The following is a 23863-nucleotide window of genomic DNA, read 5'->3' on the forward strand; positions in this document are numbered from 1 at the left end:
TCATTTTTGATTAATGTGAAATTTTTATTAGCTATACTGTAACTGATAAAGAATGTAGAATCTCACACCAAGGAAGAGTCTATGTATAGATTGGGAGGGAAAATCTCCTCATATTAATCTAAAAAAAATATTGTTGTTTTGTTCCCCGATAGCTAGCGCCTATTGTAGGGTCCTGGGCCTATGTGTAGGTCAGTCTATTTGGAACCGTTTCTTTTAGTCTACTGATCGAGTAAAGAGAGTAAATAGGATAGGGCCTAGGTATTTGTCAAGATGCCTTGTGTTCGTGTTTATGATTGCGATTTAAAAGCATTTATGACGTTTCAATACTGCATGCAGTACAATGAAAATCATTTTCCACAAAACTTACGAACTTGAAAGAATTCCTTCAACTTGTTACTGAAACACTCACATACAAAAAGACAATTATTCTCCTGCATTCTAAAGGATATAATAGCTAATTGCTTTTTCCTTATGTTTATAGAAAAAGAAAAATCATTGAAATTCTTCTTTACTTTTATTTATCATTCTCCAGTGCATGCAGATCGATGCCAAACGCAAGATGCTCCTCGAATTTTATGAAGCACACTGCCCTACTTTGGCAAAAGGAAGCAAGTGACATCACATACAAATGAAGAAAATATGTTTTGGGGTAGGCCCTTCAACATGGAAATTTGTGATGAGAAAAAATGTTGGTATTCGTGCAAGTCATATGGTGATGCATTTATGACAATTCAAAGAATTTCGATATTCCCATAGAAACTCATTATTATGTAACTTGCTTCCTTTTGCCAAAGTATCATAGATTTGTAGCAGACATAAAAACTTGGCAAAAGGAAGCAAGTGACAATCATAAGAATGTCACTTGCTTCCTTTTGCCGAAGTGTGCAGAAATAAGTAATTTGGCAAAAGGAAGAAAGTGACAATCATATCATGAGGTTGTAACTTGCTTACTTTTGCCAAAGTATTTCAGGTTTAGCAAACATGAAAAATCTGGCGAAAGGAAGCAAGTGACAATTCATATCATGAGAATGTTATACTTGCTTCCTTTTGCCAAAGTATTAAGATTTGTAACAAGCATAAAAAATTGCAAAAGGAAGCAAGTGACAATCATATCATGAGGTTGCACTTGCTTCCTTTTGCCATTTTTTTTCATGCAATTATGTGCACTTGCTTCCTTTTGCCACCCGAATATCTCAGAAAAGGGCCAAAATTGTAACTTCTGGATCTTTCAGTTAAATAGAGAGTGCCTCAAATAGGCCATATCAATAAAAAAGTCAATATCCATGAAAATGTCACTTGCTTCCTTTTGCCAAAGTAGGGCAGTACAGGGGGGCATTTCATGAAGGAACTTGTCGGATAAAATGTCCGACAAGTCAATTATATCCGACAAGTCAATTATATCCGACAAGTTCAGAGAAATCAGCCAATCAGACTAAAGAATTTCTCAAAACTTGTCGGATAAAAGAGACTTGTCAGATATTTTATCCGACGAGTTCCTTCATGAAATGGTCCCCAGTATACTGCATAGTGTAGGTGTGTACTGGGTATCAAGCAAAGAGGTACAATGTACAGTGTACATAGAACCTCTTGCGGAATGGTGGTATCAAGTGTATTGCATGCGCGTTCTGGACGGCACGCACGCACGTGGGCTATGTATGTGTACAGTTTTTCACGGTACATGTAGTTGCGTTGACGTGCGTACATGCCAGCCGGCCTCCTAGCCTGTCTCTAATACGTACGGCCTCTGCCTCGTGTTCGTCCTTTTAAATTGTGGCACGTGCGCAGTGAAGTGGTGTGACTAGTGCTCTTGTGAAAAAGACTGGAAATTGCTTCCAAATAACTAAGTAACACAATCAAAATGGGTTCCACAAAGGTCCAGAAGAAATCAAAGGTACGTATAGATAAACTTGACTCAAAATTTTACCTTGATCGTAATACACGCGCTGTGTTGATTGCAAAGATAAAGTGAACTCCCTGTCTGCGTGCATGTGGTGGTGTTGTGCGTATGTGGTGCAAGCCGTACGACAGTAAACTGTATAGGCGATCGCGTGGTGTGGTGGCGGTGCGAGATGATGGTGCGAGACTCGTGTGTTCACATGCAGTAGCGGTACCACGTGGCGTGGTCAATCTGACACGCAGGGCAGGACAATCACTCACCGGCAGGCAGCACACCCTTATTAACACCAAATCTTTAAGGATATTGGTCACCATGGACAAATAATCTTCCAGGCCATGAGTTGTAATTTTGGCTTATAATATGATGCAACTTTTTTCAGTGCCATAAAAGAGCAGTTCTCTGCCTACTCGGCAATTATTCGTTAAGATTTTTTTTTTACTACACATGTCTACAGTCACAGGCAGCAATGTGTGTGTCAATGAATCAATGATGAATAAAAGTTACAGGTCCTGCAGCCAGACATGTAAATAATTCAGGTCTTAAGCATTTTATTTGAGAGGTATCTCTGGCGGGTTGTGTCCGCAAAATACTTAAATTTATGATTCCAATTAACCAGTTTGAAGGCAAGTTTCGAGAATACTTGGGCAGGTGTCTGGGGGCCGTGGGAAATGTGTTTAATTATGCAACATCAGTCGGTCCTCAATGATGGGTTAATGATGGCATTCACTCAAGGACACATTTTTTAGATTTTAATTTAATGGAAGTCATGAAATTAGAGGAATAGATTTGTCATACAAATTTATTTAAGAAAAAACCAAGATCTGTGCTGATCATGATCATCTTGTACAAAGTGGTAGAGAAACAATTTTTTTTTTTTTTAAATGCAAAAGAAGTGATGTGTTGTTCTTTGATGCAATGCATGATGCAGAAACAAGATTGAAGGAATAATTCATTTCAGGATGGCAAACTTGTGTTTTAAAATGATAAGTGCCTTCAGCAAATTTTTGTGGAAAATTGGTTGCTCTGAATTAGACTGAGCCGAGTATTGTGAGAATGGAGTTTTTTATATTGTTATTTCAACTGCAATCACATCACCAGGACCAAACTAGAATCTTTCGAGAGGAGGTGCCCCCAGGTAGTAGGCCTACCTGTCCAGTGGATTGGCGTGAGGAGGCAAAAAGTGCACTTTCTGGACATGTTGAACCTGCTAACGTATCAAGGCAAACTTGACTGGATGAAAGTGGTTGATGGTGGTGGGATGGTTTTAGTCTTTCTCATCACCCATCTGTTGGCCCCGTTGTGAGATGGGAAATGGAAAAAGAGATATGGGTCTTGCGTGACCCGAGTATGAAGCAATTAAAAAAGTGTAAGGCAGGGGGTCTTGCGTGGCCCCAGGTCATACTGAAAGCACCAGATGGGAACCATATAGCCCATGATATGTACATATGGTGGGCTTATCCCACAAATGGGTCTTGCGTGGCCCACAAGTGCAAGTTCGGAGTGATGGCCGGTTTTGGAGGGTCTTGCGTGGCCCAGTGAGTTGGAAGTGTAGTGACCAGTGTATGGGGTCTTGCGTGGCCCATTGAATTGGAAGTGTAGTGACCAGTGAACAGGGTCTTGCGTGGCCCGAACAGTATGTTGTGTTATGGAAAGGGTCTGGCGTGGCCCTTAGTTTGATATCAAGTTGAATATTTGATACCTAAACTGGGTCTTGCGTGGCCCAGGGCTGCAGGCAAGGTATTTGGGTCTGGCGTGGCCCATGTGTGAGGACAGGCAGTGAGTGGCAGGGCCTTGCATGGCCCAAACACGATGCCTGAAGTGGAAGACACTCTTGACTCCAACCAACCCGTGGATGGATGTCTTACGCTCTGCTTATCACCAGGCCACGCCCACACACCAATTCCACCTCAGTCATTGGTCAACGGTAAGCTGTTTGTCCCGTGTTGTGGTGATTGGTTTTTGCTGCAGTAGTTAATTGTAGACTATTGCAATGGCCTAACAGCAGTTCTGTTGCCATGGTGCATGTGTGAATTGTATTGTCTTTGTTTCATTATTTGCATATCTGTAGACTTTTTTTTTTCATACACTGTAAAAGGTCTCCTTTTCTTCAACATGAAGTATTATGACTGATAACAACAGTGATGAATGTGAAGTCACATTTTTGGGATTTGAATGCTGAGCTTGATAAACTGTCCCACCCCCAGCTATGAGTCACAGAAACTGAGAAAATGTCATCAACTACTGAATTAACTCTTGCAAGTAAATTTTGTTAATGAACACATTACTTGTTGCATACATGTATATCGTAGTGGTAGGTCATGACATGCCTTGAAAATTTCAAAAAATGTACATGTAACTTTATATCGGAAAAGATCTATAAAAGTAGCTCTTCAAATGTTTGAGCGACGAATACTGTCAGTCATACTTGCGAAGAATTTGTGACGGAGGGAACCTTAACATGTGTTTTGAAGAAGAAAAAAAAAGAGTATTGAAACAATCACATTACATGTATCTGTAATGTTTTTGTTGTTCAGATTGCATGGTATACTGTAGAATCTTGTATTTCATGTTACTTCATTTGAATTTTACAATATTTTGCAACATCTTTACTTCATTTTTCTTCATTTTTACAGGCTGCAAAGGTAGCTGCAGAAGCCCCTAAAAAGTAAGTTTTTCTAAGAGTATGTTCATGTATTTAACCTACTGTAGATTTCAATGTCAGGGGATTAATTTCTAGAAGGAAAAAAAATATAATTCCAATCTTCAAAGAAAGAAAAAAAAAAGATATATATTCTTTATAAACTCTATGAGATGAATATTTGTTGTGCTCTACAAGGGAAGATTTGCTAAATAAAAAGGAATCAAGAAATGCTTGCAAAAGATAAAGCTGGTTCATATACCCATGAAAGAAACCCAACTTGTCTTCTTTATGAAGAAGTTTTTATTGGACTGTTTATATTCTGTGTTGATCTATCTCTTTTTGTATTTCCATTTTATTTTCAGGGCTGATAAGAAAGGCAAGAAGAAGGCGTACAACAATGTTCCCCCTCCTAAGCCAGTAAGTATTGTAGCACTTGTTAGTGCCAAAAGACAAGTAATGTTAAGAAATGCAATATTCTGAAGGTTAAAACACTATACACAAAATGAAATTAATCACATTCAAATGATGATATTAGGGTAGGGATTGCCACAAAGAGGCGGTAAATCTATGATTAGTTTGAGTCAGTCTACCACCTGTTGCTTAGGAAAATGATCCTAGGGTGCGTTCGAGTGCTCTAAAGCGAACCAAAGCGAACTGAACCAATGCGTACTGCAGGGCTCCACACTAACTTTTATTTTTGGTGGCCCAAAGGCAAACATCCGACCTTTTTTGGTGGCCCGATCAGGCCACCAAATTCTTCATTTCTGAAATTTTGATGGCCTGACGTGCGTTTTTAGTGGCCCTGGGCCACGGGGCCACCGTTACTGTCGAGCCCTGCGTACTGTACCGAACTGTGCCAGTTTTGGAGCGTTCGAGTGCTCTGTCGAGAAAGTGTACCTCACGAGTTATTTTTAGAAAAGGTCACGCTTGTTTGTAGCAAGAATGTCATCCACCTGGCGCTTGAACTACTTACAGCTGTTCCGAACAAAGAGAATGATGTCTTTGCATTGTGACGTATGCGCATGATACGCACATGCTTTACAACAGACTTTTGGTACGCTTTTGGAGCACATCGGGAAGTGGTCCACTTTTGGCTCGGTACAGTACAGTACAGTACACTTTAGGAGCGTTTGAGCACTCCTCTGGCGCGGGTACGGTACAGTACAGTTCGCTTTAGGAGAGCACTTGAACGCACCCCTAAATGACTCGTGCATTTTGTATGCGTTGTGGAAAACCTAGAAGCTTATAAGAGGGATGATTTAACCCTAAAAGGGCCGGGGGGGGGGGGGGGGGGGTGGGCGGAATCCGCCCCCCCCCCTCGACGTTTCGCGCTGTAATTCTGTAACGCGAGAAGGCCTCATCGCGAGGCTTCTTGACTTTCTTCGTTCAAGTCTCGCGCAACTTTTGAGACCAAATTTGCAACGTCCGCGCATACTTTTGCGAAGCCACGCCCATTTTTGTAACGGAATGTCGCTCCAAAACGGGCACAATTTTGTGATTTTGTGTACATTTCCTATGGAAAACAGTGCTCTGTCATGAAAGGCATAAAAACCTGATTATTTTTACAATTAATCACTTTCATTGATTAATTTTGTGCTAATTATGGTAGAAAAGTGGTCAGTGACAATTTCCAATGAAAAAACAAAGAAAAAACAAAGAAATACATAAGAAATTCTGAAAACAATAAAATACATAAGAATTGAAATGAGTTTTGGAAGTTTTTGTGATGTACAATTGTTGAATATGCTAAAACAGATTTACAGATCAAACAGACTCTCAATGCTTTTAAGTAAGCTAAAATATCACCTTGAGCTTAATTTGCATAATTAATTAATTAGAATTAGAAATTGATTGTTTCAAAAAATCTTATAACACAATCTTGTAGATTATGACGCGGGTCTCACGCATGGGGGGGGGGGGGGGGCGGAATCCGCCCCCCCCCCCCCGGTCTGAGCATAGCCAAAAAAGCCCGGCCCCTTTAGGGTTAAAGAGAAAGAGACTTTGTATGTATACACTGCCTTGGGGTTATTAATGTCTTGCATTCATTAATACCCTGCCTAGACAGTTTCATGTTGGACTGGTCCTCCAATGGTATAGTCCACTGAGTGATATGCTCTCAAAGTGTAAACTAACTACTGTCATTGGAGACAAGACGGTCAGAATAGTTTTAACAGTAATGACAATTTTTTCCCCCCCTTCGTATGCTCTTCGCAGGATCCAGTTGAGGAGGATAGTGACAGCTCGGAGGAAGAGGAGGAGAGGAGGAGGAGGTGCCAATGAAGAAGGGGGCCAAGCAACAAGCAGCCCCTCCAAAGAAGGTTGTGAAGCCCCAGGATGATGACAGCAGTGACGACGACGACAGTGACGAGGAAGACAGCAGCGAAGAGGAGGAGACAAAACCGGCGCCCAAGGCCAAGCCTGCTCCAAAGGCACAAAAAGCCAAGGCACCGGCCAAGGCTCCAGCGAAGGCAGCCAAAAAGGAAGAGAGCGATGAAGATGATAGCGACGATGACAGCGATGAAGATAGTGACGAGGAGGAGGAAACTCCGACACCAGTGAAACCTACACCCAAGACCAAGCCTGCTGCCAAGGCACAAGCGAAGGTCCCGGCAAAGCCCGCTGACGAGGAAGACGACTCAGACGACGATTCAGAGGATGACAGCGAGGAAGACAGCAGCGAAGAGGAGGAAGAGAAGCCGACGCCCAAAGCCAAAGTCCAGAGCAAGCAGCCTGCGAAGGCTGCCAAACCCGCTCCCAAGAAGGCAGCTGCTGCTGAAGCTGACGACAGTGATGAAGACGATAGCGAGGATGACAGCGATGAAGAGAGCGAGGAGGAAGCCAAGCCCACACCCAAAGCCGCTGCCAAGGCGGCCGCTCCAGCGAAGGGCAAGCCGAAGCAAAAGGAGGACGACGATGACGACAGTGATGAAGACGATAGCGACGAGGATGAGAGTGAAGAGGAGGAGATGGAGACGGAGCCTACCAAGGCAGCTGTGAAGAGGAAGAAACCGGAAGCAGATGAAGAGAGCGATGATGACGATGATGAGGATGATAGTGATGAAGGTAGGATTTATGTTTTTCATGTTTTTGTGTTTATTTTCCTTTTCATGCTTTTCCCAAAAGGGTGCCAGGCAATTTTACAACAATTATCATTAGTGATTATAATAATCCTTTGCAAATGCTGATGTTGTTGCCACCAGACTGTCCTGGGAATTCTTCAACACGTCCCTTTCCTATAGTTTCTGATCATTTTCAGAAAACTGTTCCTTGTGCATCCTTTATGAAATGTATATCTTGTGAAAAAACTGTAACAGCGGTAATTTATCTTGTGCAGGATGTTTATGGTTTTTCAATGTACATGTAGCTGCCACAGAAAAGAAAACAGAAAAAGTAATCACTTTGAAATGATGCTATGATACAAATCAGTTGTCAACTGGTATTCCTCAAGTTTACTTGTACTCCTGTAGTCGCTCTTTCATAACTACTCTCAGTTTGTGAGTGGATGGATGCTCAATTTTGTAATCCCTGTCTTTGCCCCACCCCCCCCCCCCCTGAAAAAAATAAATAGAAGAGGAACCACCTGTCAAGAAGGTGAAGACACCAGCTGGAGCCAAGAAGGCCAAGGAGAATGGGGCTGCCACGCCCAAGGCTGATGGGGACAGCTCTGGTGAGTGTTTCTGTGTTTGAGTCCTTGGTATTTTTTCCCCTTATTTGCACAGCATAGTGCACTCCCGTTACAACAAAGTAAAAATTTAAGCTCCAACATTATCAGCTCTAAGTTTTGTTATTGTTTATTTGTTCGGATATTTCGATATAACAGAAGAAAAAAGCCGGTCCCAAGCACTCCGTTATGATGGGAGTCCACTGTATGTTGAATGGTGTACCTCAAGACAGATGTTTTTCAGTACAGGCAAGAGCAAATTAATATTTCTAATGTGAGGTTTAAACAACTGATCACAATGTGTTTCCTTTTTTGTGTGTGTTTGTGCATGGAGTTAAAAACTGACAGGTACACCAATGTCCTTTAGTTGTATTTGAAGAAATACTAATCTAACCCCCTCCCCTCAATTCTGTTCCTACATGCAGATGTGATCAGTATCTTCATCGCAAAAGTAGATCCATCGACCACTCCAGAGCAGATCCAGGAATTCTTTGAGGAGAACGGTGTAACATGCTCCAATGCCCGCATGGTGAAGAGCAGGAAGTAAGTGATGCTTGTGCAATTTGTCAATGTTCCTAATGAAGTTATAACCTTTCATACCATTGTATTTATTATCTGGGGGGGGGGGGGGGGAGGGGGGTGGAGCGATAGGATATGAGTGCAGTATATTTACATGTCAAAAGAAAAACAAGAGGTACTGGGTGCTACAGTTGTAACAAAATTTAATTACAATGAAATAAAGATCCAGGTCCCAAAAACAAAATTATTATCAGTGATATGTCTTTATGTACTTCATTTGTTTGGCTACAACAAAATTTTTAGTTTAACGAAAGATAAATGCCTGTCACAGAGACGTTGTTGAAACAGGAGTTCTGTGCAGTTAATTATCTAATAAGAGGTTTAAAGAATATTAACTTGGCATGGCTTGCAAATTAGAACTCCTGCAGGGCCCAGCAAAATAGATACATGCAGATTTTCAAAGTATGCTCACTTGTTTAATGGTATCTAGGTATCCAGACTCAATGATGACTGTTGCATCGCTGAAATGACAGTGTGAATGTTGAAATCAACGACGAGGCATTTGTCTGAGAGCCTGAGAAAAAATAATGAGGAAAAAAATATTCAAGCTCACTTTCAAACCTGCCAAAAATTATGTGTTAAGGCAAGCATGTAGTATGTTTCTTAGCATTTTTATGCAGTCTTACATGTGCAAAGCACTGGTGGGGCATTACAGAGGGACAAAAAAGGTCAACTGTTTTTCCCTGCTTGGAAATAGCAAATGTTCAGTAGTTTTTTGAAATACGAATAATGAACAGATAATGATGTGAGTGAAGGTTCAAATCTCATACCATGAAGGACACCCTTACAGAATTTAAGTCAGTTTTAAGCTGTGAAGTAGTTTACACTGCATTTTGTGCAGTGACCGTGAACTCCCATTAAAACAAACACGGTTATAACGAAATTTGGGTGAAAATGAAGTAAACTTTGAGGCCGCAACATTATCTGCTCTATGTGTTTTTATTGTTAGTTTGCTTATAACGAAAGATAACTACCGGTCCCAAGGACTTTGTTATAATGGGAGCCCACTAGATAAGATTTTGTGACTCCACAGCGGATACAGCTTAAACATCAAAGTGCGAGATGTCGCATACAATGTTGCCACTGTATGCAGGGCATTGATTCCTGATATAAAACAAGTCCGACATTCGGTTTTCCTCTAGGTTTGCCTACGTGGACGTGCCCACGGAGGAAGAGTTCAACAAGGCCATGGAGCTGAACGAGAGCGAGCTCAACGGCAGCATCATCCGGATGGAGCGCGGCCGCAAGATGGACAGCAGCAAGGCACCACAGAAAGCTGCTCACACACCAAGTAAGATGAAGAGCTTGCCTTGAGAATAATCCCCCCTTGATTATTAGGCAATCTGTATCCACAAACTCCTTTTAAATCCACCCTCCAGCTAGGCACAAATACTATTCATGTTTATTTATTCATTTATTATTATTTTGACCTGCATAAACCTTATGTGAAGAGCGTGAAGAACATTAGTTCCTCGTATGCAATTACCATTCATGGATATTCATCACTTGAAAGCAACATGAATCGCAGGATGGTCAATATTTAATGTAACAGCTTTTCACAAAGATTCATCTAATATTGTAGAGCATGTAGTGTTATTCCAGAGTACGTGTATGTATAGATGAAATGTGTAGGACATAGGTTTTTGGACACTTCTAAAAAAGTTTATGGGAACAGAGTGTATTTGGTAAGTCTGCTGCTAAATCATGATTGGTCAAAAATAGTGTTGGTTGTCAGATTGTTGGAAAGACTGAAATTTCAAGAGAAAGCTCATGGTGTATGAACAGTTTGTGCCAAAAATTGCTGTGCAAGTTATTAGACAAATAATGCCCAGAAAATTACTCATATAGGCTGTAAGAAAGTAGATTATATTTCAAGGTAGTGAGGAAATTTAACATCTCATATCGTTGTTCTGCAAAACAAGTTATTCAGCAAATAATGCCTAGAAAATGATTCAAACAGGCTGTGGGAAACTAGCTTATATTTAAAGGGGATGGCTAGTAACTGATCAGTGCGAATCAGTGGTCTCATATTCAATGTGCAGTTTTATGTTTCCAGGTTAGCATGCCTGTACAGTGACGGGGCATTAAACTGCACATTACTTGAATGTGAGACCGTTCTGAAGCAAACAATTTTCACACAGCAATAGATACATAATGTACTCTTAAACGAATCCCGCAAGAATTGGAACAGTCATCCCCCAGCATTCCCACTGATTCCCTCTGATCAGTTACTAGCCATCCCCTTTAAAGGTAGTGAGGAAATTTAACATTTTGTATCCTTATCCTCCAGGGAGAAGCGAGGGTTCAGATGACCGAACTCTGTTTGCCAAGGGACTCAGTTACAGCACCACCAAGGAGACACTGCTGGAGACATTTGGGGCATCCGATGCCAGGATTCCTGTCAACGAAGAAGGGCGGCCTAAAGGGTGAGCTAGTTGAACACTCCTAAATCCTGTGTGACATCAGTTGGACATTTTACCCCATGTTCTTGCCAAAAACGGGCTCTTTAGGTCACTGTCGAAAAGACTTGATGATGGCAGACTTGTACTAGAAACTTTGCAGAAATGTGTAAATCCAAACCTTCTTAACATACAGCCACTTGCCTGATTTCGTAAAGGCAGATTGGATTGTATTCACAATAAAAAATTGTAATGTACAACCAGTGTGAAGTCTGCACACATCTTGCCCACATGTGTTATTTACATTTATGCCATCAGAAGTTGCATAAGTCATGGACCAAAGTGAACTGCCTTGTGAGTTTCTGCAGTAGTTTCCATACCAGGGCATTTATAATCAATAGAAAAATTATTAAATACTGATCAGAGATTACTTACCATACTCTTCTGTTTTGACTTACTCGTTATAACAAGGTCAGATATAGAGACATGCCTGATAAGCAAGGTAATTTTTCAGGTCCTATTCTTTTTAAATTCCTTGTTCCTGTTATATCGAAGTCCTCGAGACCGCCAATTTTCTTTCGGGATATCGAAATTTTATTTCAACTGAGCAAATAAACAAGACAGCGGATAATTTTGCAGCCTGAATTTTTACTTCGTTGTAGCCGTAATTTCATTATAGGGCTCCGTGTTTGTTACGGGAGTGCATTGAATAACAAAGAAATTTCAGTGATCCTAAGCAGCAGCTGTTTATAATGAGGTTCCCCGATGTGTATTCTTCCCCCCTCCCCCAATCCCCAGTTTTGCCTTCATCGAATTCGAGTCAGAGGAGGCTGCAGAAGAGGCGATCAAGGCCCACCAGGGCGTCGAGATCGACGGCTGGTCCCTCATCTTGGACTACTGCGGCAGCAAAAGGAAGAACTTTGCCTCGCCAGGAGGAGGCCGCGGGGGCCGCGGCAGATTCAACTCGCCCCGGGGTGGCTTCGGTGGTGGTGGCGGAGGTGTGTGTTATGGCAGAACCCTCTTGTGCAACTTTTAAATAATTATCGTGAAAAAATTGATTTGACTCTCTCACCTGGTCAATGCTATTCTATGACAAGCTAGTATCAAGAAAAAAAAAATAATGACCCCCACATTAACAATCCTATGCCTTCCTGACTGGGGGAAATTGATGGTATTTTGTTTTAGTGCATCTTAATTTGTCTGTAGTTCTTGATGTCTTATTTTCAAGTTTCAACACAGTGTCATTTGAGTGTGTGTGTGGTATGCGAATTACTCCACATGGTCATGCCAGATTAACTCAGATGGAAGCATTACTAAATCCAGTTTTGTAACACCCTTTTCTACAGTCTACTTTATTGAAAATAATGCCATTGTGTGAATTTCTTATCCTGACACATGTACTTTGCCCATAGAAGGTGTTCTAAATCATTTTGTTGCTGATCATTTTATTGCAGACAACTCGAACAGCAAGACACTGTTCGTGAAAGGTATTTCATCTGATGCGACAGAAGACTCCCTCTGCGAATCCCTGGGATGCACAGCAGTCAGAATCCCCCGGGATCGGGAGACAAATGAGATCAAGGGGTAAGAGAGCATTGAAGAGTGTTATTTGACTCATCTTCTGGACAATCTGCGTGAAATGTTTTCCAGCTTTAGCACAGGTTTGTCAGAGAGGTATATGAAAACTTTGTTAGGTAGGTGGGACATTCAACATGGTGTACCGGATCTTTGATGTACTTGCAATTGTTATTGTAGAATTTTTTTAATGATACAAAAAGAAGCATGTCTTTCAAGATGGGTCTAAATGTTGCTAAATCCCACGATTAGGTGAGCAAAGACTCTAAACATTTTTACTTGTGTTTCCATCTCAAAGGATCCCAGTAAGAACCTGGTGGCATGTCAGCAATATCCTCTAGGTTTTGTCCAAAGCTCTATGTATGTTTCCTCTCATTGATTGCTGGGCACATTCTGACCTTGCTTGAAACTGTGTAATTAGGGTAACTGTAGTATGAGCATAACAGGCAACATCCATGAGGCTGTGGATGCATCTGGAACTTGATTCTGGATGCTGCCGTTGTATTCGTGAGAACATTTCGGGGAAATTTCTTGTCTCTCTTTGTAGTGAGAAGCCGACATGGAGTGATTTGCTGCAGGAGCAATAATTGATCAGTATCCAGGTGTATTAAGAAACCCTTCAAATAAGGCATGCCTGTGGCCATTCCTACCGCTTGCATGTAAGACCGAAGGGAACAGTAAACTTGAGTCAGATCCACGCATACAGGAGACTCTCCATGTCCTGTGTCGACTAAGCTGGCCCAACACTGAAATGCCTTTCTAGATATTTGTCAGTTTGTACAAAGGGTGATGATCACCAATGGTTATTAATCTCTATTAAAGTGTTTATGAGCATACATGTCGTATGTGTGATGTATTTGAGAACATGATGAACACTGTACTCTATTGCCCATATTCACAAAGTTAGTTTGAAATCAGTGCATGGTTTCTGCGAATTTCTTCCGTGTAAATATGCGCAACAGATTTGCGCATATGTCAGCAAGATATCCAATAATAATCACACGTCGATACGCACATGTGAAAGGTACTAGGTTTTCATGGACTGAAATTTAAAGGGACTGTACAGTACTGGTTGAGGTCAGGATTCATGTTTTGAACATTCCAAGGTGAGATAATGCGAAACCTCTTATGAAATATGAAAGAGCATGTAATTTTAAGAAGGATTCAACGTTTATTTGATGAAAATTGGTTTTCAAACGGCTGAGATATCCAAAAAAGTGATAATTAAAAAAGGCAACAGGCCACACTTTTATTAGGATCTCTTTGTTTCACCTTGTTGTTGGATATCTCGGCCATTTCAAAACTGATTTTCATCAAATGAACTTTTGATACCCCTTAGAATTGCATTTTCTTTGACATCTCATAGAGTGGTTTCTGAATATGTGGCAAAACGTTAAAAGCTAAAATTAAATTCTTACCTCAACCAGAACTGTACACACCCCTTTAAGCCACATTTTTTATGTAAACCACCGTCGTGAGTATGGGCCTATGGTCAAAGCTCTCTGTGTTAACAGTTTTGGTACATTTTCCATCACACAGATTTGCCTATGCAGACTACGATGACCACAGCACTGCCCAGTCGGCCATCGATTCTCTCTCTGGCCAGGATGGACTGTACATGGAGTTTGCTCGCGAGAGGTCCAGCTTCGGAGGCGGCAGAGGCGGTGGTGGATTTGGACGAGGTATGGACCCGACTCTTTAATCCATTTAAAGGGATGGTGTACTGGTAGAGATGAGGATTGGGCTTTTAACTTTCTGCGAGATTGCAGGAAAACACTTCTGAAATAATACAGAGCATACCATTCTGAGAGGAATTCAAGTTTATTTGATGAAAATTGGTTTTGGAATTGTAAGGCATACATATTCAGACTTCATAAGAGGTTTCTCATTATCTCACAAAAAAAAGTCAGGAGCAGGAAGTAAGGTCTCAACCAAAAATTATATAATCCCTTTAAGACTAGTCCAGAGTAAACTCAGACAGGCGCATATGGGAGGATGTGTGCAGCAAATCGGCTCGTTCTGAACACGTAAACAGACTAATGATTATTGACTTTGAATACCCCCAGTCTATGGTAATTGGTCTGTTCTCACTGTATTAGGACTGGGATGTGCAGAACACTAAATGAATTGAAATTGGTCTTTGCCCTGTGGTGAAGTTTACTTTGATTCAGCGTGAAATAAAACACACATAACAGTGAACGTTGTTTTTTTTTTCAAACTTAGAAAAAGTGAAAGCTGAGAGAATGTTTAGCAATTTCAAAGTTGGTTGTAGAATTTAACTAGAAATAGTGGCTTTGGTTAAAATCTCATTCAAACTACATGAAACCTTGACATTTTGCTCCAGAACTTTTGTTGGCATTGAAACTTTTTGTCGAGAACTTTCTATTGGTATGAGCATAAAGAACATTATGAATTTCATTTTTGTTGATGAAATGGAAACTGTCTCCTATTCTAAACTAACACTTCAAATAGATAGATGCAGAAAATCTACAACACATTTTTTTTTTTTTCAGTTCATTTCCTGGTATATATTATTCAAAGAAAGAAAATGTGCTAGTTTTGCATAATTGAATTTATGTTCATTTCTTTAATTTGACATTTTGTGTGCACAGTTTGATCAGGTGATTGATTGTTCATCACAAATATGACACTGCTGAGAGGTGCTATGCTTTTATTCCAAAGACTGATGTGTGTTTTACTGACATCATCTACTTTGGCACCTTATTGTGTATTGGATTATCTCGCATCAAGCTCAACGATGTTTACCATTTCTCTCTCGACTTTCTTGCCTGCAGGTGGCGGATTCAGGGGAAGGGGTGGACGTGGCGGCCGTGGCCGAGGAGGATTTGGTGGTGGCCGTGGCGGCTTCGGTGGACGCGGCGGCGGACGAGGTGGTGGAAGGGGAGGCGGAAGAGGTCAGTACGATGCGCAGAGTGGTCAAGCATGAAGTGGTCAAGTGCCAACATTTGAAGTGACACTTGAGTTGCGCGTTGAGTGACAGTGAAACCACCTCAAAAGAAAAGAAGTGGCTCTGACTTTGTGCCTACTTGTGGTATTGAAAGCTATGGGATTTGATTTAATTAAGAAAGCTTTGCATTTCATTGTTTTTGTTTTTTTTTACTAGAAGATGCATTTGGCAAAATTTAGAAAAGATGCAGGTGATGAGAAAACAAATATTATTTTCATCTTGGCCAATAAAAGCTAGATGCTAAAATCAGTGAGAAAACAGAGACTGTACTGGTATAAAATGTCATCTTTATGATTTCAAATAAATATGACTTCTGCATATTTGTAATTTACTTTCGTACATTGTCCAGAAGAGTAAAGAAAAAGATAAATAACAATTGTCAAGTCAAAAGTAACAGATTTCAAAAGAAATTTGTAAAGCAAATCTTACCAAGTCCGTAAAAGCAAACTGATCCATTTCTGTGGGTGGCAGTACAAAAAAATGTCGAGAAGGATATTTCATTGCAGATATTACCAGTCAACCTGCTTCTCTTTAGAACAACGTATTTGCCATTCAGGGATTAAAAGTCTTGTCTGAAGAAATGCATTAGATGTAGGATCTTTGTTTTGTCTTTTCCCTCTTTCTTATTATATTTTATGTATTTATTTATTTTTTTTTTTGTCTTGTAAATGTCGTTCGTTGCCTTATTTTGAACCTCCAAACGTCTGACTTTTATTTCCAGGACGTCCTGGGCTGGGCTTCCAAAAGAAAGACGGCATCAAGGATTTCCAGGGAAAGAAGACGACATTCGATGACTAGGAATTGAATCTCTGAAACAAACTTTTGGACATATTGAACTAGCTGCACGGTCAGCTGAAATTTTTGGTCGCCACGCGAGACCCAAGCTGTGAAAAATGATATCCACAATACACATGCTCGACAGTGTGACCAGCTGCGAAGTGGTCATGCAAAGCCGAAGGTGGACCTGGTGGTCAAACGGTGGCCAAACGGAGGAACCATACAAGCTGTAGCACTGAAGTGGACATGACATGATGGAGTTGGTCGTACCAGTCGTTTCAATCTGCTGTTGTAGGCAGTACTTTTGAAATAACCAACAAATGTGAACTCAGTATTAACAGTTATTGTCTGACCCATTTGAGGTAACAATTTCAATTTATTCATTCTGCTTTGGCCAGATTTATCACATTTAAAATGATGCCCGTAATTTTTAAATAACCTATGACACGTGGAGGTGTTGTTAAATTACCAATATGTGGTCTTTGAAAATTTATGATATGATTTGAAAAAAATTAGCCCTTGCATTTGCACCCAAATGTTAAAAGGGTGGTCCCATCCAGGGAAAAATTCAAGTAAGTTTATGCCTATTGTGAGAACTTTGTACATTATCTGTGAGCTCGAGACTGATGTATGTATGAAGGGAGTTCTGGCTATTTGAAAGCGTGTAAGTCATCTGTATAGGGTCATTTCTATGTTCCTTGCGCCCTACTCCCTTTCTGTATACAACATCATTTATTTCAAAAAATTCATCCGGTAAATTTCTCAGTTGAACATGTTTCAAAATGGACTTTGATGCATTCAAACTCCGAACTGTCTCATCAGGCAAAGCCCTACAAATTTGTTAAAGGAAAATGTACAAACAGAAATTCAATCTATGTGATCATTTCTTAACCTCTCTAAAGTTGTTAACATGTGGTTGCGTGTGATTCTAATGGAAGAACTAGTACCTTAATTTGTGTTGCCAAACTTGCAGAAACCTTGACCGAAAGATCGGTCTGTATCTGGTCGTCGGGATATGTTCCGCGGAGACTGTCCTGGCTTCACGGATCCCCTCACGGAGGAGAGCGATAATGTAAAAAACAAACAAACAACAACAACAACAACATAAAAGACTCCTCCGTACAGACGGATCTTTCTATCTAGCAGAAACCCTACATGTGTAAAAATACTTTTAAATGTAATCAGCAATCGGTTATTTTGATCTGTAGACTAACCAGTATTCATGTATGCTCTTGTCTCTTTTTTTTTCTGGCAGTTTGTAGAACTGCATGAATGCGTCATATTCCAGGACAGTAGGAATGCATTCAAATTTTGTTTCATTTTAATCCCCAATACACCTCTCAAATTGGGTTAGACACTTCATGTGTCCACACCCCACTCTTAGAAACAGGAGTGTGAATAAGAGTTTTCTTTGTTGCGGCACCAGACTCTAATGAAAAAAGTCTGAATGTCTTGAGATAAGTTTTTAATGCATTGTTGCATTGCTGTTTTGACTATGAATTTTACAAAATGTACCTAGATTATGTGATTTTACAGAGAAGTGTGTACAGTTGATTAAGTGCATTTGGACAGCAGTGTCTTTGCTTATGAGGTATTTATGTGTCTTTGGATATTAAAATCTGGAAATTTTATGTAAATGATGCCTACTTGTGAATTCATTTGTTTCTGTAAGTTACCAGACTTTCTGATGGTTTTGTGAAAACACAAAAAATCTTGTCTGATTTTAGTGAAACTCCCTCTGTTCTGTTAGTTTCTCGGAGGTCTGTTTTCTCTGGGTCATTTGAACTTTCGACATATGGGTGTCACTTATACTGAACCTACACACCCCACTGATGCAATTTATATGTTCATGTGTACATCCATTCACACATGTATACATCAGACAGAAACACTATAGACTTCCAGTGTTCAGAAAAAAAAGTAAAACAATACAAATGTATCTCAAGAGGAAAATGAATGAAACTGAAGGAATTTGTGCATATGACATGCTGTCTTTTTTTCTGTTTAATTTTGAAGCCAGGAGGAAATTGAAAATATTAAAGGGATGGTATAGTATTGGCTGGGGTGGGAATTCAGCTTTTTTTGCGAGATATTTAGAAATGACTTTGTGAAATGTGAAGAAGGCTGCAATTCTAAGAGGGATTCAGTTTATTGAATGAAAATCAGTTTTGAAATGGCTGAGATATCAAAAAACAAAGTGATGCAAAGTGATCGCAGTAGAAGGTGGGTCCCACCTTTTATTGGGATAGCTTTGTTTTGAATGTTTCAACCATTTCAAAACCAACTTTCTTCAAATAAACTGAATCTTTTTAGAAATACATGTTACTCTTTCATATTTCGTAAGAGGTTTCTCATTATCTAAAAAAATACCATACAAAAACAAAAACAATGTTGGAAACGTCTACACCAGCTCGACTGAAACTGTACCATCTCATACAATTATCAGAGAATAAAATGATGTAGGTTATTATTCATCCAGTCGAAGTGTAATCTCAAAAACTGGAATGGAAACGTGAAAATGTGTGCATGACTTCACACATTTTAGGACCTTTCTTTCACTGGAAGGAATGCCAGAAGAAACTTGGCTGTTAAATCGGAAAAACGTCGCACAGCATAAGCTTCCATTCCAGTTTTGTTATTTATAAGAACTTTGGAAATCATCACAGAAATACATGTATGTGTATGTTTTTGTTCTGTGCTTGTATGTGTGCTTGTCACATTCAAGTGATTTAGAATCTACAGTGATTCATTTAAATGCTCAACTATCATTTCTAGGTGTGTTTGAATTTCCATTTTGCCAAATTGATATATGAACCCTATTTCTTAATCTTACAGAGACTTACCTCAGAAAAACATCACATACACATATTAGTATCAGATCTTCACAAAAAGTAGTTTTGGTTGAGATGGGGTTCCAGCAGGGGACTATGAAACGGGCTCCGTACGTGTGTGTGTCCGTGTGTGTGTGTATGTGTGTGCGTCCGTGTGTGATCAAAATGTTCAATGTGCTACTTCTCTGTCATTTATGAGCCAATTTTGATTCTGTTTGCTTTGTATGATAGCACTACATGGGAGCTTTGAAACTTCTACACATTCGGGCATTCCGAAAACCGATTTTCATCAACTAAATTATGAATTAATTTTTTTAAGTTTATGCTCTTGAATATTCAATATTTAAAGTGGTCTCGAATCATCTTGGAAAATCAAAGTATTAACACAAGGAGCCCATTGCTGCATACAAGATAGAAATACAAGTCAATGTGTCTTCCATGAACACAAATGCACATACACACACATGTGTACACACGCACACTAATTTAAAAAAAAAAGTATAAGCAAATCATTAAATCACACAAAACTGCTTTTCTGTACAAAATATGTACCCACATTATTTAATTCAACATTTCTTGTGCAATACATGAGCAAGGTTAATCTTACTTCTCAAATTATATTTCCAAATGTTAGTACATTGTACTTTGTACAACATCACCATGTACCCAGTACTTATGCATGTAAGAGTGGACTGTTGACATACAGTACATTTTCCCAAGACTCGTGCAAATAGACATGCACTGTCTTGTCAATGAAGAAGAAAAGAAAAGAAAAGAACAGCACATGTAATCACAATAGTCTACTTCAGAGTCCAAATATACAAATATGCCTCACCTTTACAGAAGAAATATAACATTTGCAATATCACAGTAATCTCAGCCTCTGTATACCACAGTCAAATAAATAAAGCTTAAAAAAAAAAGTGAGTTCATCTACGCAGTGAACATGATGTCGAAAATTTAGCAAAGAAAACATGAATAGTACCGCAAGTGGAGATACAATGAATTCCTGCTTGTGCCCATAGCGCGGTTCATCAGTGAATACGTACTTAAAAGAAACGTAGCATGAGAAAAGCCTGAGCAAAAGTTTGGATAGCCACTGGCTGCAATTCATGCCTTTCCGTCGATTCATTTGTAGGAGTACAAGATCTGTTTGCATTGCATTGCTTGAGGTACTCTATTCACTCTTTATGTGTCTTGGTGGAAACCCCCTGTGTGCCACATTATTCTGAGACACCAATGTACAGTGCACTCCTGTTAAAACGAACACGGTTATAACGAAATTCCGGTTACAACGAAATAAACTTTAGGGCCGCAACATTATCAACTCTATGTATTTTTATTGTTTATTCATTCGGTTATAACGAAATTTTGTTATAACGAAAGAAAACTGCAGGTCCCGAGGACTTCGTTATAACGGGAGTCCACTGGAGTCATGTTTTGAGAAAACATTCTGTTTTAAAATCTCTTTAACTTATATCATTTTCTGTTAAACTGGACATGTAGTGAGCAAAGTTGTAGAGAAAATGCCAAGCTTTGTTTTGATGTAAATCATAAGACAATTTTATGATTGTTTTTTTTGTTTCAATGACCAGTAGCTACATTACTGTAAAGGCATGACTTTTGCACACAAAATAGTGACAAAAACTTAGAATTTACACTCAAATCTATTAAGAACACCGTTTGATAGTCAGTCACCACATAAAATGCAAGCTATACGTGAGACGAACGGAAGCTTTCATTGTACAGCGGCATTTGGCGATATATCTTTTGGTTTGGGCGGGTTTGTGGGTTTGAGCAGAATATGCGAAGTTGGCATGCCGTCGACTGAGTCGGACGTGCGAACGTGGCACATAAAGAGTTAATAATGTCGTTGTGTTCTCACTATATCAGTTTTTCAATATAAAAGAAATATAATGACTTGGGACCAGAAAAATCACCTTTATGAGATAGGGTTCTGTTATGTCCAAACTCTTTATAACAAGTTTCTATTTTACTGTTAGATTATCATGGTATAGTTTCCTGATAAAGGCTCCTTCGCAGTTTGAGAACTTGCATCACTACAGCTTCCATATCCAGTTTACATTAATTTAAAACGTGTTACAAAAATAGCACAAAATGTTGCATATCACTTGCAAATACATTCAGATGGTCTTCTCTTGCAATATTGATGACCAAAATAAGAATGTCACAATAATATAAACATATATCTCTGGGTTTTTCTTTCCCCTTGAACTTGCTGTGCAAAGGATGATCCATCAGTCTTAACATCACAACATTTGACACCTTGCTGTATTGACTAGAATCAGACTCGGTAACATAAGCAATGACATTTATATCCAAATGCCTGGCAAATGTGGCACCAGTAAATAAATATATACCAAGCACTTCACATTTCAAAGGTCCTCGAACCTTCACTCAGAACCAAATGTAATTAAAGAATAGAACAAGCAGGTTCTGAATTTCTGCCGTACCTGTACAACAAGAAATAAAAATATGGCAATCAAACATACACTCTATGTGCAACTGATTCGCATCAGCTTCATTAACCATACATCAGTATCAATTTCAATTTGAATTCCAATGAAAAAAAAAAAGTGATAATGATAAGACCCTACTTTGGTTTAAACTGTTTTGCTTCTTCATATAAAATCATCTTTTTCAGAGTTTCAACAACATGTGGAAAGATACTCTCAAAGTTAATATACTTCATCATGGCTCTTCAGTTCTTCATCAATTAGAAATACTCACTTGCTTGTCACTAAAAAGCAAGAAAAAACAATTTTCTACATCATAGTACTTTTGACTTCTCGTCAAAGTTTTCTGTACGTCATTGTGACCTCATCACATGGTTTCTGCAGCACTGTATAGCCGACACGGACCAAGAGTAGAAATAAGCAGAAAGAGAGAATACACTGGAAATAAATTTCTAGAATCAGAGATGCTGCATGTTGACAATATTCAATGTGTGTTGCGCATGATCACAAATGAATACACACTCTATGGGTGATTACAAAATGCACAGCTCCAAGTCATTGTACAATTAAGCTTTTCTTTTCATATGGCACATTGAGTGCATTTTTGTACATACTTCATGCCTTCTGCCATTTTAACCCATTGAGGACGGACTGATTTTGCTACAACATGCATATCCAACGGACACCTGCTCGAGTATTCTCGGGACTCGTCCTCAGCGGGTTAAAGGGAAATTACACAACACACCTGAATTGATCAAAGATAAAAGAAAAGAAAAAGGGAAGTCATACAAAGACAAAAGACATCCTGGACAAGCTCAAACCGGAAGAAATAGAGTTACAGAGTATTATAGATTTGGCAAAGCAGCAATAACTGTTACAATGATAGTCCCATACATGCAAATCAGATGAGGTATTGACACCACTGCCTAAGCATTGTCCCTCTGGTTTTTAAAATAAAATTGTGATTTTTTTTTTCTTTCTTTTTTTTTTGTGTGTGTAATATTCTTAGAACCAAAACTCCCTCCCTTTTTTAAAACCATCACTGCTATAAAATTAATTACAACTGTAAATAGTTTCATGCAAGTGGCTTAATCTCTTCTCAAATTTACATCATGGACGGAAATGAGGTCGAGCTTTGCACCAAATTTGATTTGGAGACTTGTCACACTAAGGCATTACAGCCTCATCTACATCTACTCTGCATGTGGTTGATTGTGACCGATGGTGAGGTCTTTTTCTGTCTAGCTTGTAAGGTGTGGTCTTTACTGTTATTTCAAAACACATCATGGAGTCTCACTTTTTGTTTCTTTGCCCAAAGGGGCCTGGGGTGGGCTTGAATCCCTAACCCACAGGTCCAGACAAACCTGTGCTTAGCAACAACTCGAGGGGAACCAAAAAATACGCCGCTACACTCGGGATGGTGTCCAAATGAATAACTCACATGCGTAGTAAACATCATTCCAGTACACATTTACATGTAGCAAATCCATGATTTCTTTCTAGATGTGTTTGTAGTAGTCAAATAGCAAGGGTGGAGGTGGAGGGGTAAACGTGTTTGGTGGTTAGGGATAGTGATGAGCGACAGTTGGGGTACTACAAAAGATGTATCTTTCGGGCATGGACACTGAGAATGTCAAAGTGGCTTTCGGATACAACATAGTGCATACAGAAACAGGACTTCCCGTCAATTTCTCAAGTGGTTAAATCCATGATCGTTGGGTACACTAAGAAAGGGAGACGTGCATTGTGTGAGTCGCATTTGTGTCAAGGTCAGAGGAAATAATTTCCTGTGTTGTTAAATTTGCAAACAGCACCCAACTTGTGAAATCTGCAAAAACAAAAACCTCACAAAATATATGGTATATCCAGTAATCTCCTATGGCAAGTGCCTGCTATTATCACCATGACAATTGGTATCATTGTGGAAAAGAGCAATGATTTAGCTAAAAGCAACTACAAATAGACACATTATGTCTTGAATTTGTTTGTTTCCTTTTTTAGTTTTCTTTTTTTTTTTCATTTCATGCTAATGACCTCACTGACTGAAACATGAAAGGT

At 39.5% G+C, this 23863-nt stretch overlaps 1 protein-coding gene across 1 annotated transcript; it reads left to right on the plus strand.

Annotated features, from left to right (window-relative positions):
- Positions 1-1760: 1760 nt before the first annotated feature.
- On the plus strand, positions 1761-18134 carry LOC140238432 (uncharacterized). Its single transcript, XM_072318338.1, is given in 14 exon segments — positions 1761-1891; positions 4531-4562; positions 4901-4955; positions 6753-6794; positions 6797-7601; positions 8107-8205; positions 8625-8742; positions 9921-10069; positions 11069-11204; positions 11976-12175; positions 12632-12761; positions 14292-14434; positions 15548-15667; positions 16442-18134. Coding segments are annotated over 14 exon segments (2139 nt in total). The 5' UTR covers positions 1761-1858; the 3' UTR covers positions 16519-18134.
- The last annotated feature ends 5729 nt before the right edge of the window (positions 18135-23863 follow it).

This window comes from Diadema setosum, chromosome 15 (assembly GCF_964275005.1).
Source record: "Diadema setosum chromosome 15, eeDiaSeto1, whole genome shotgun sequence".
Lineage (NCBI taxonomy): Eukaryota > Metazoa > Echinodermata > Echinoidea > Diadematoida > Diadematidae > Diadema > Diadema setosum.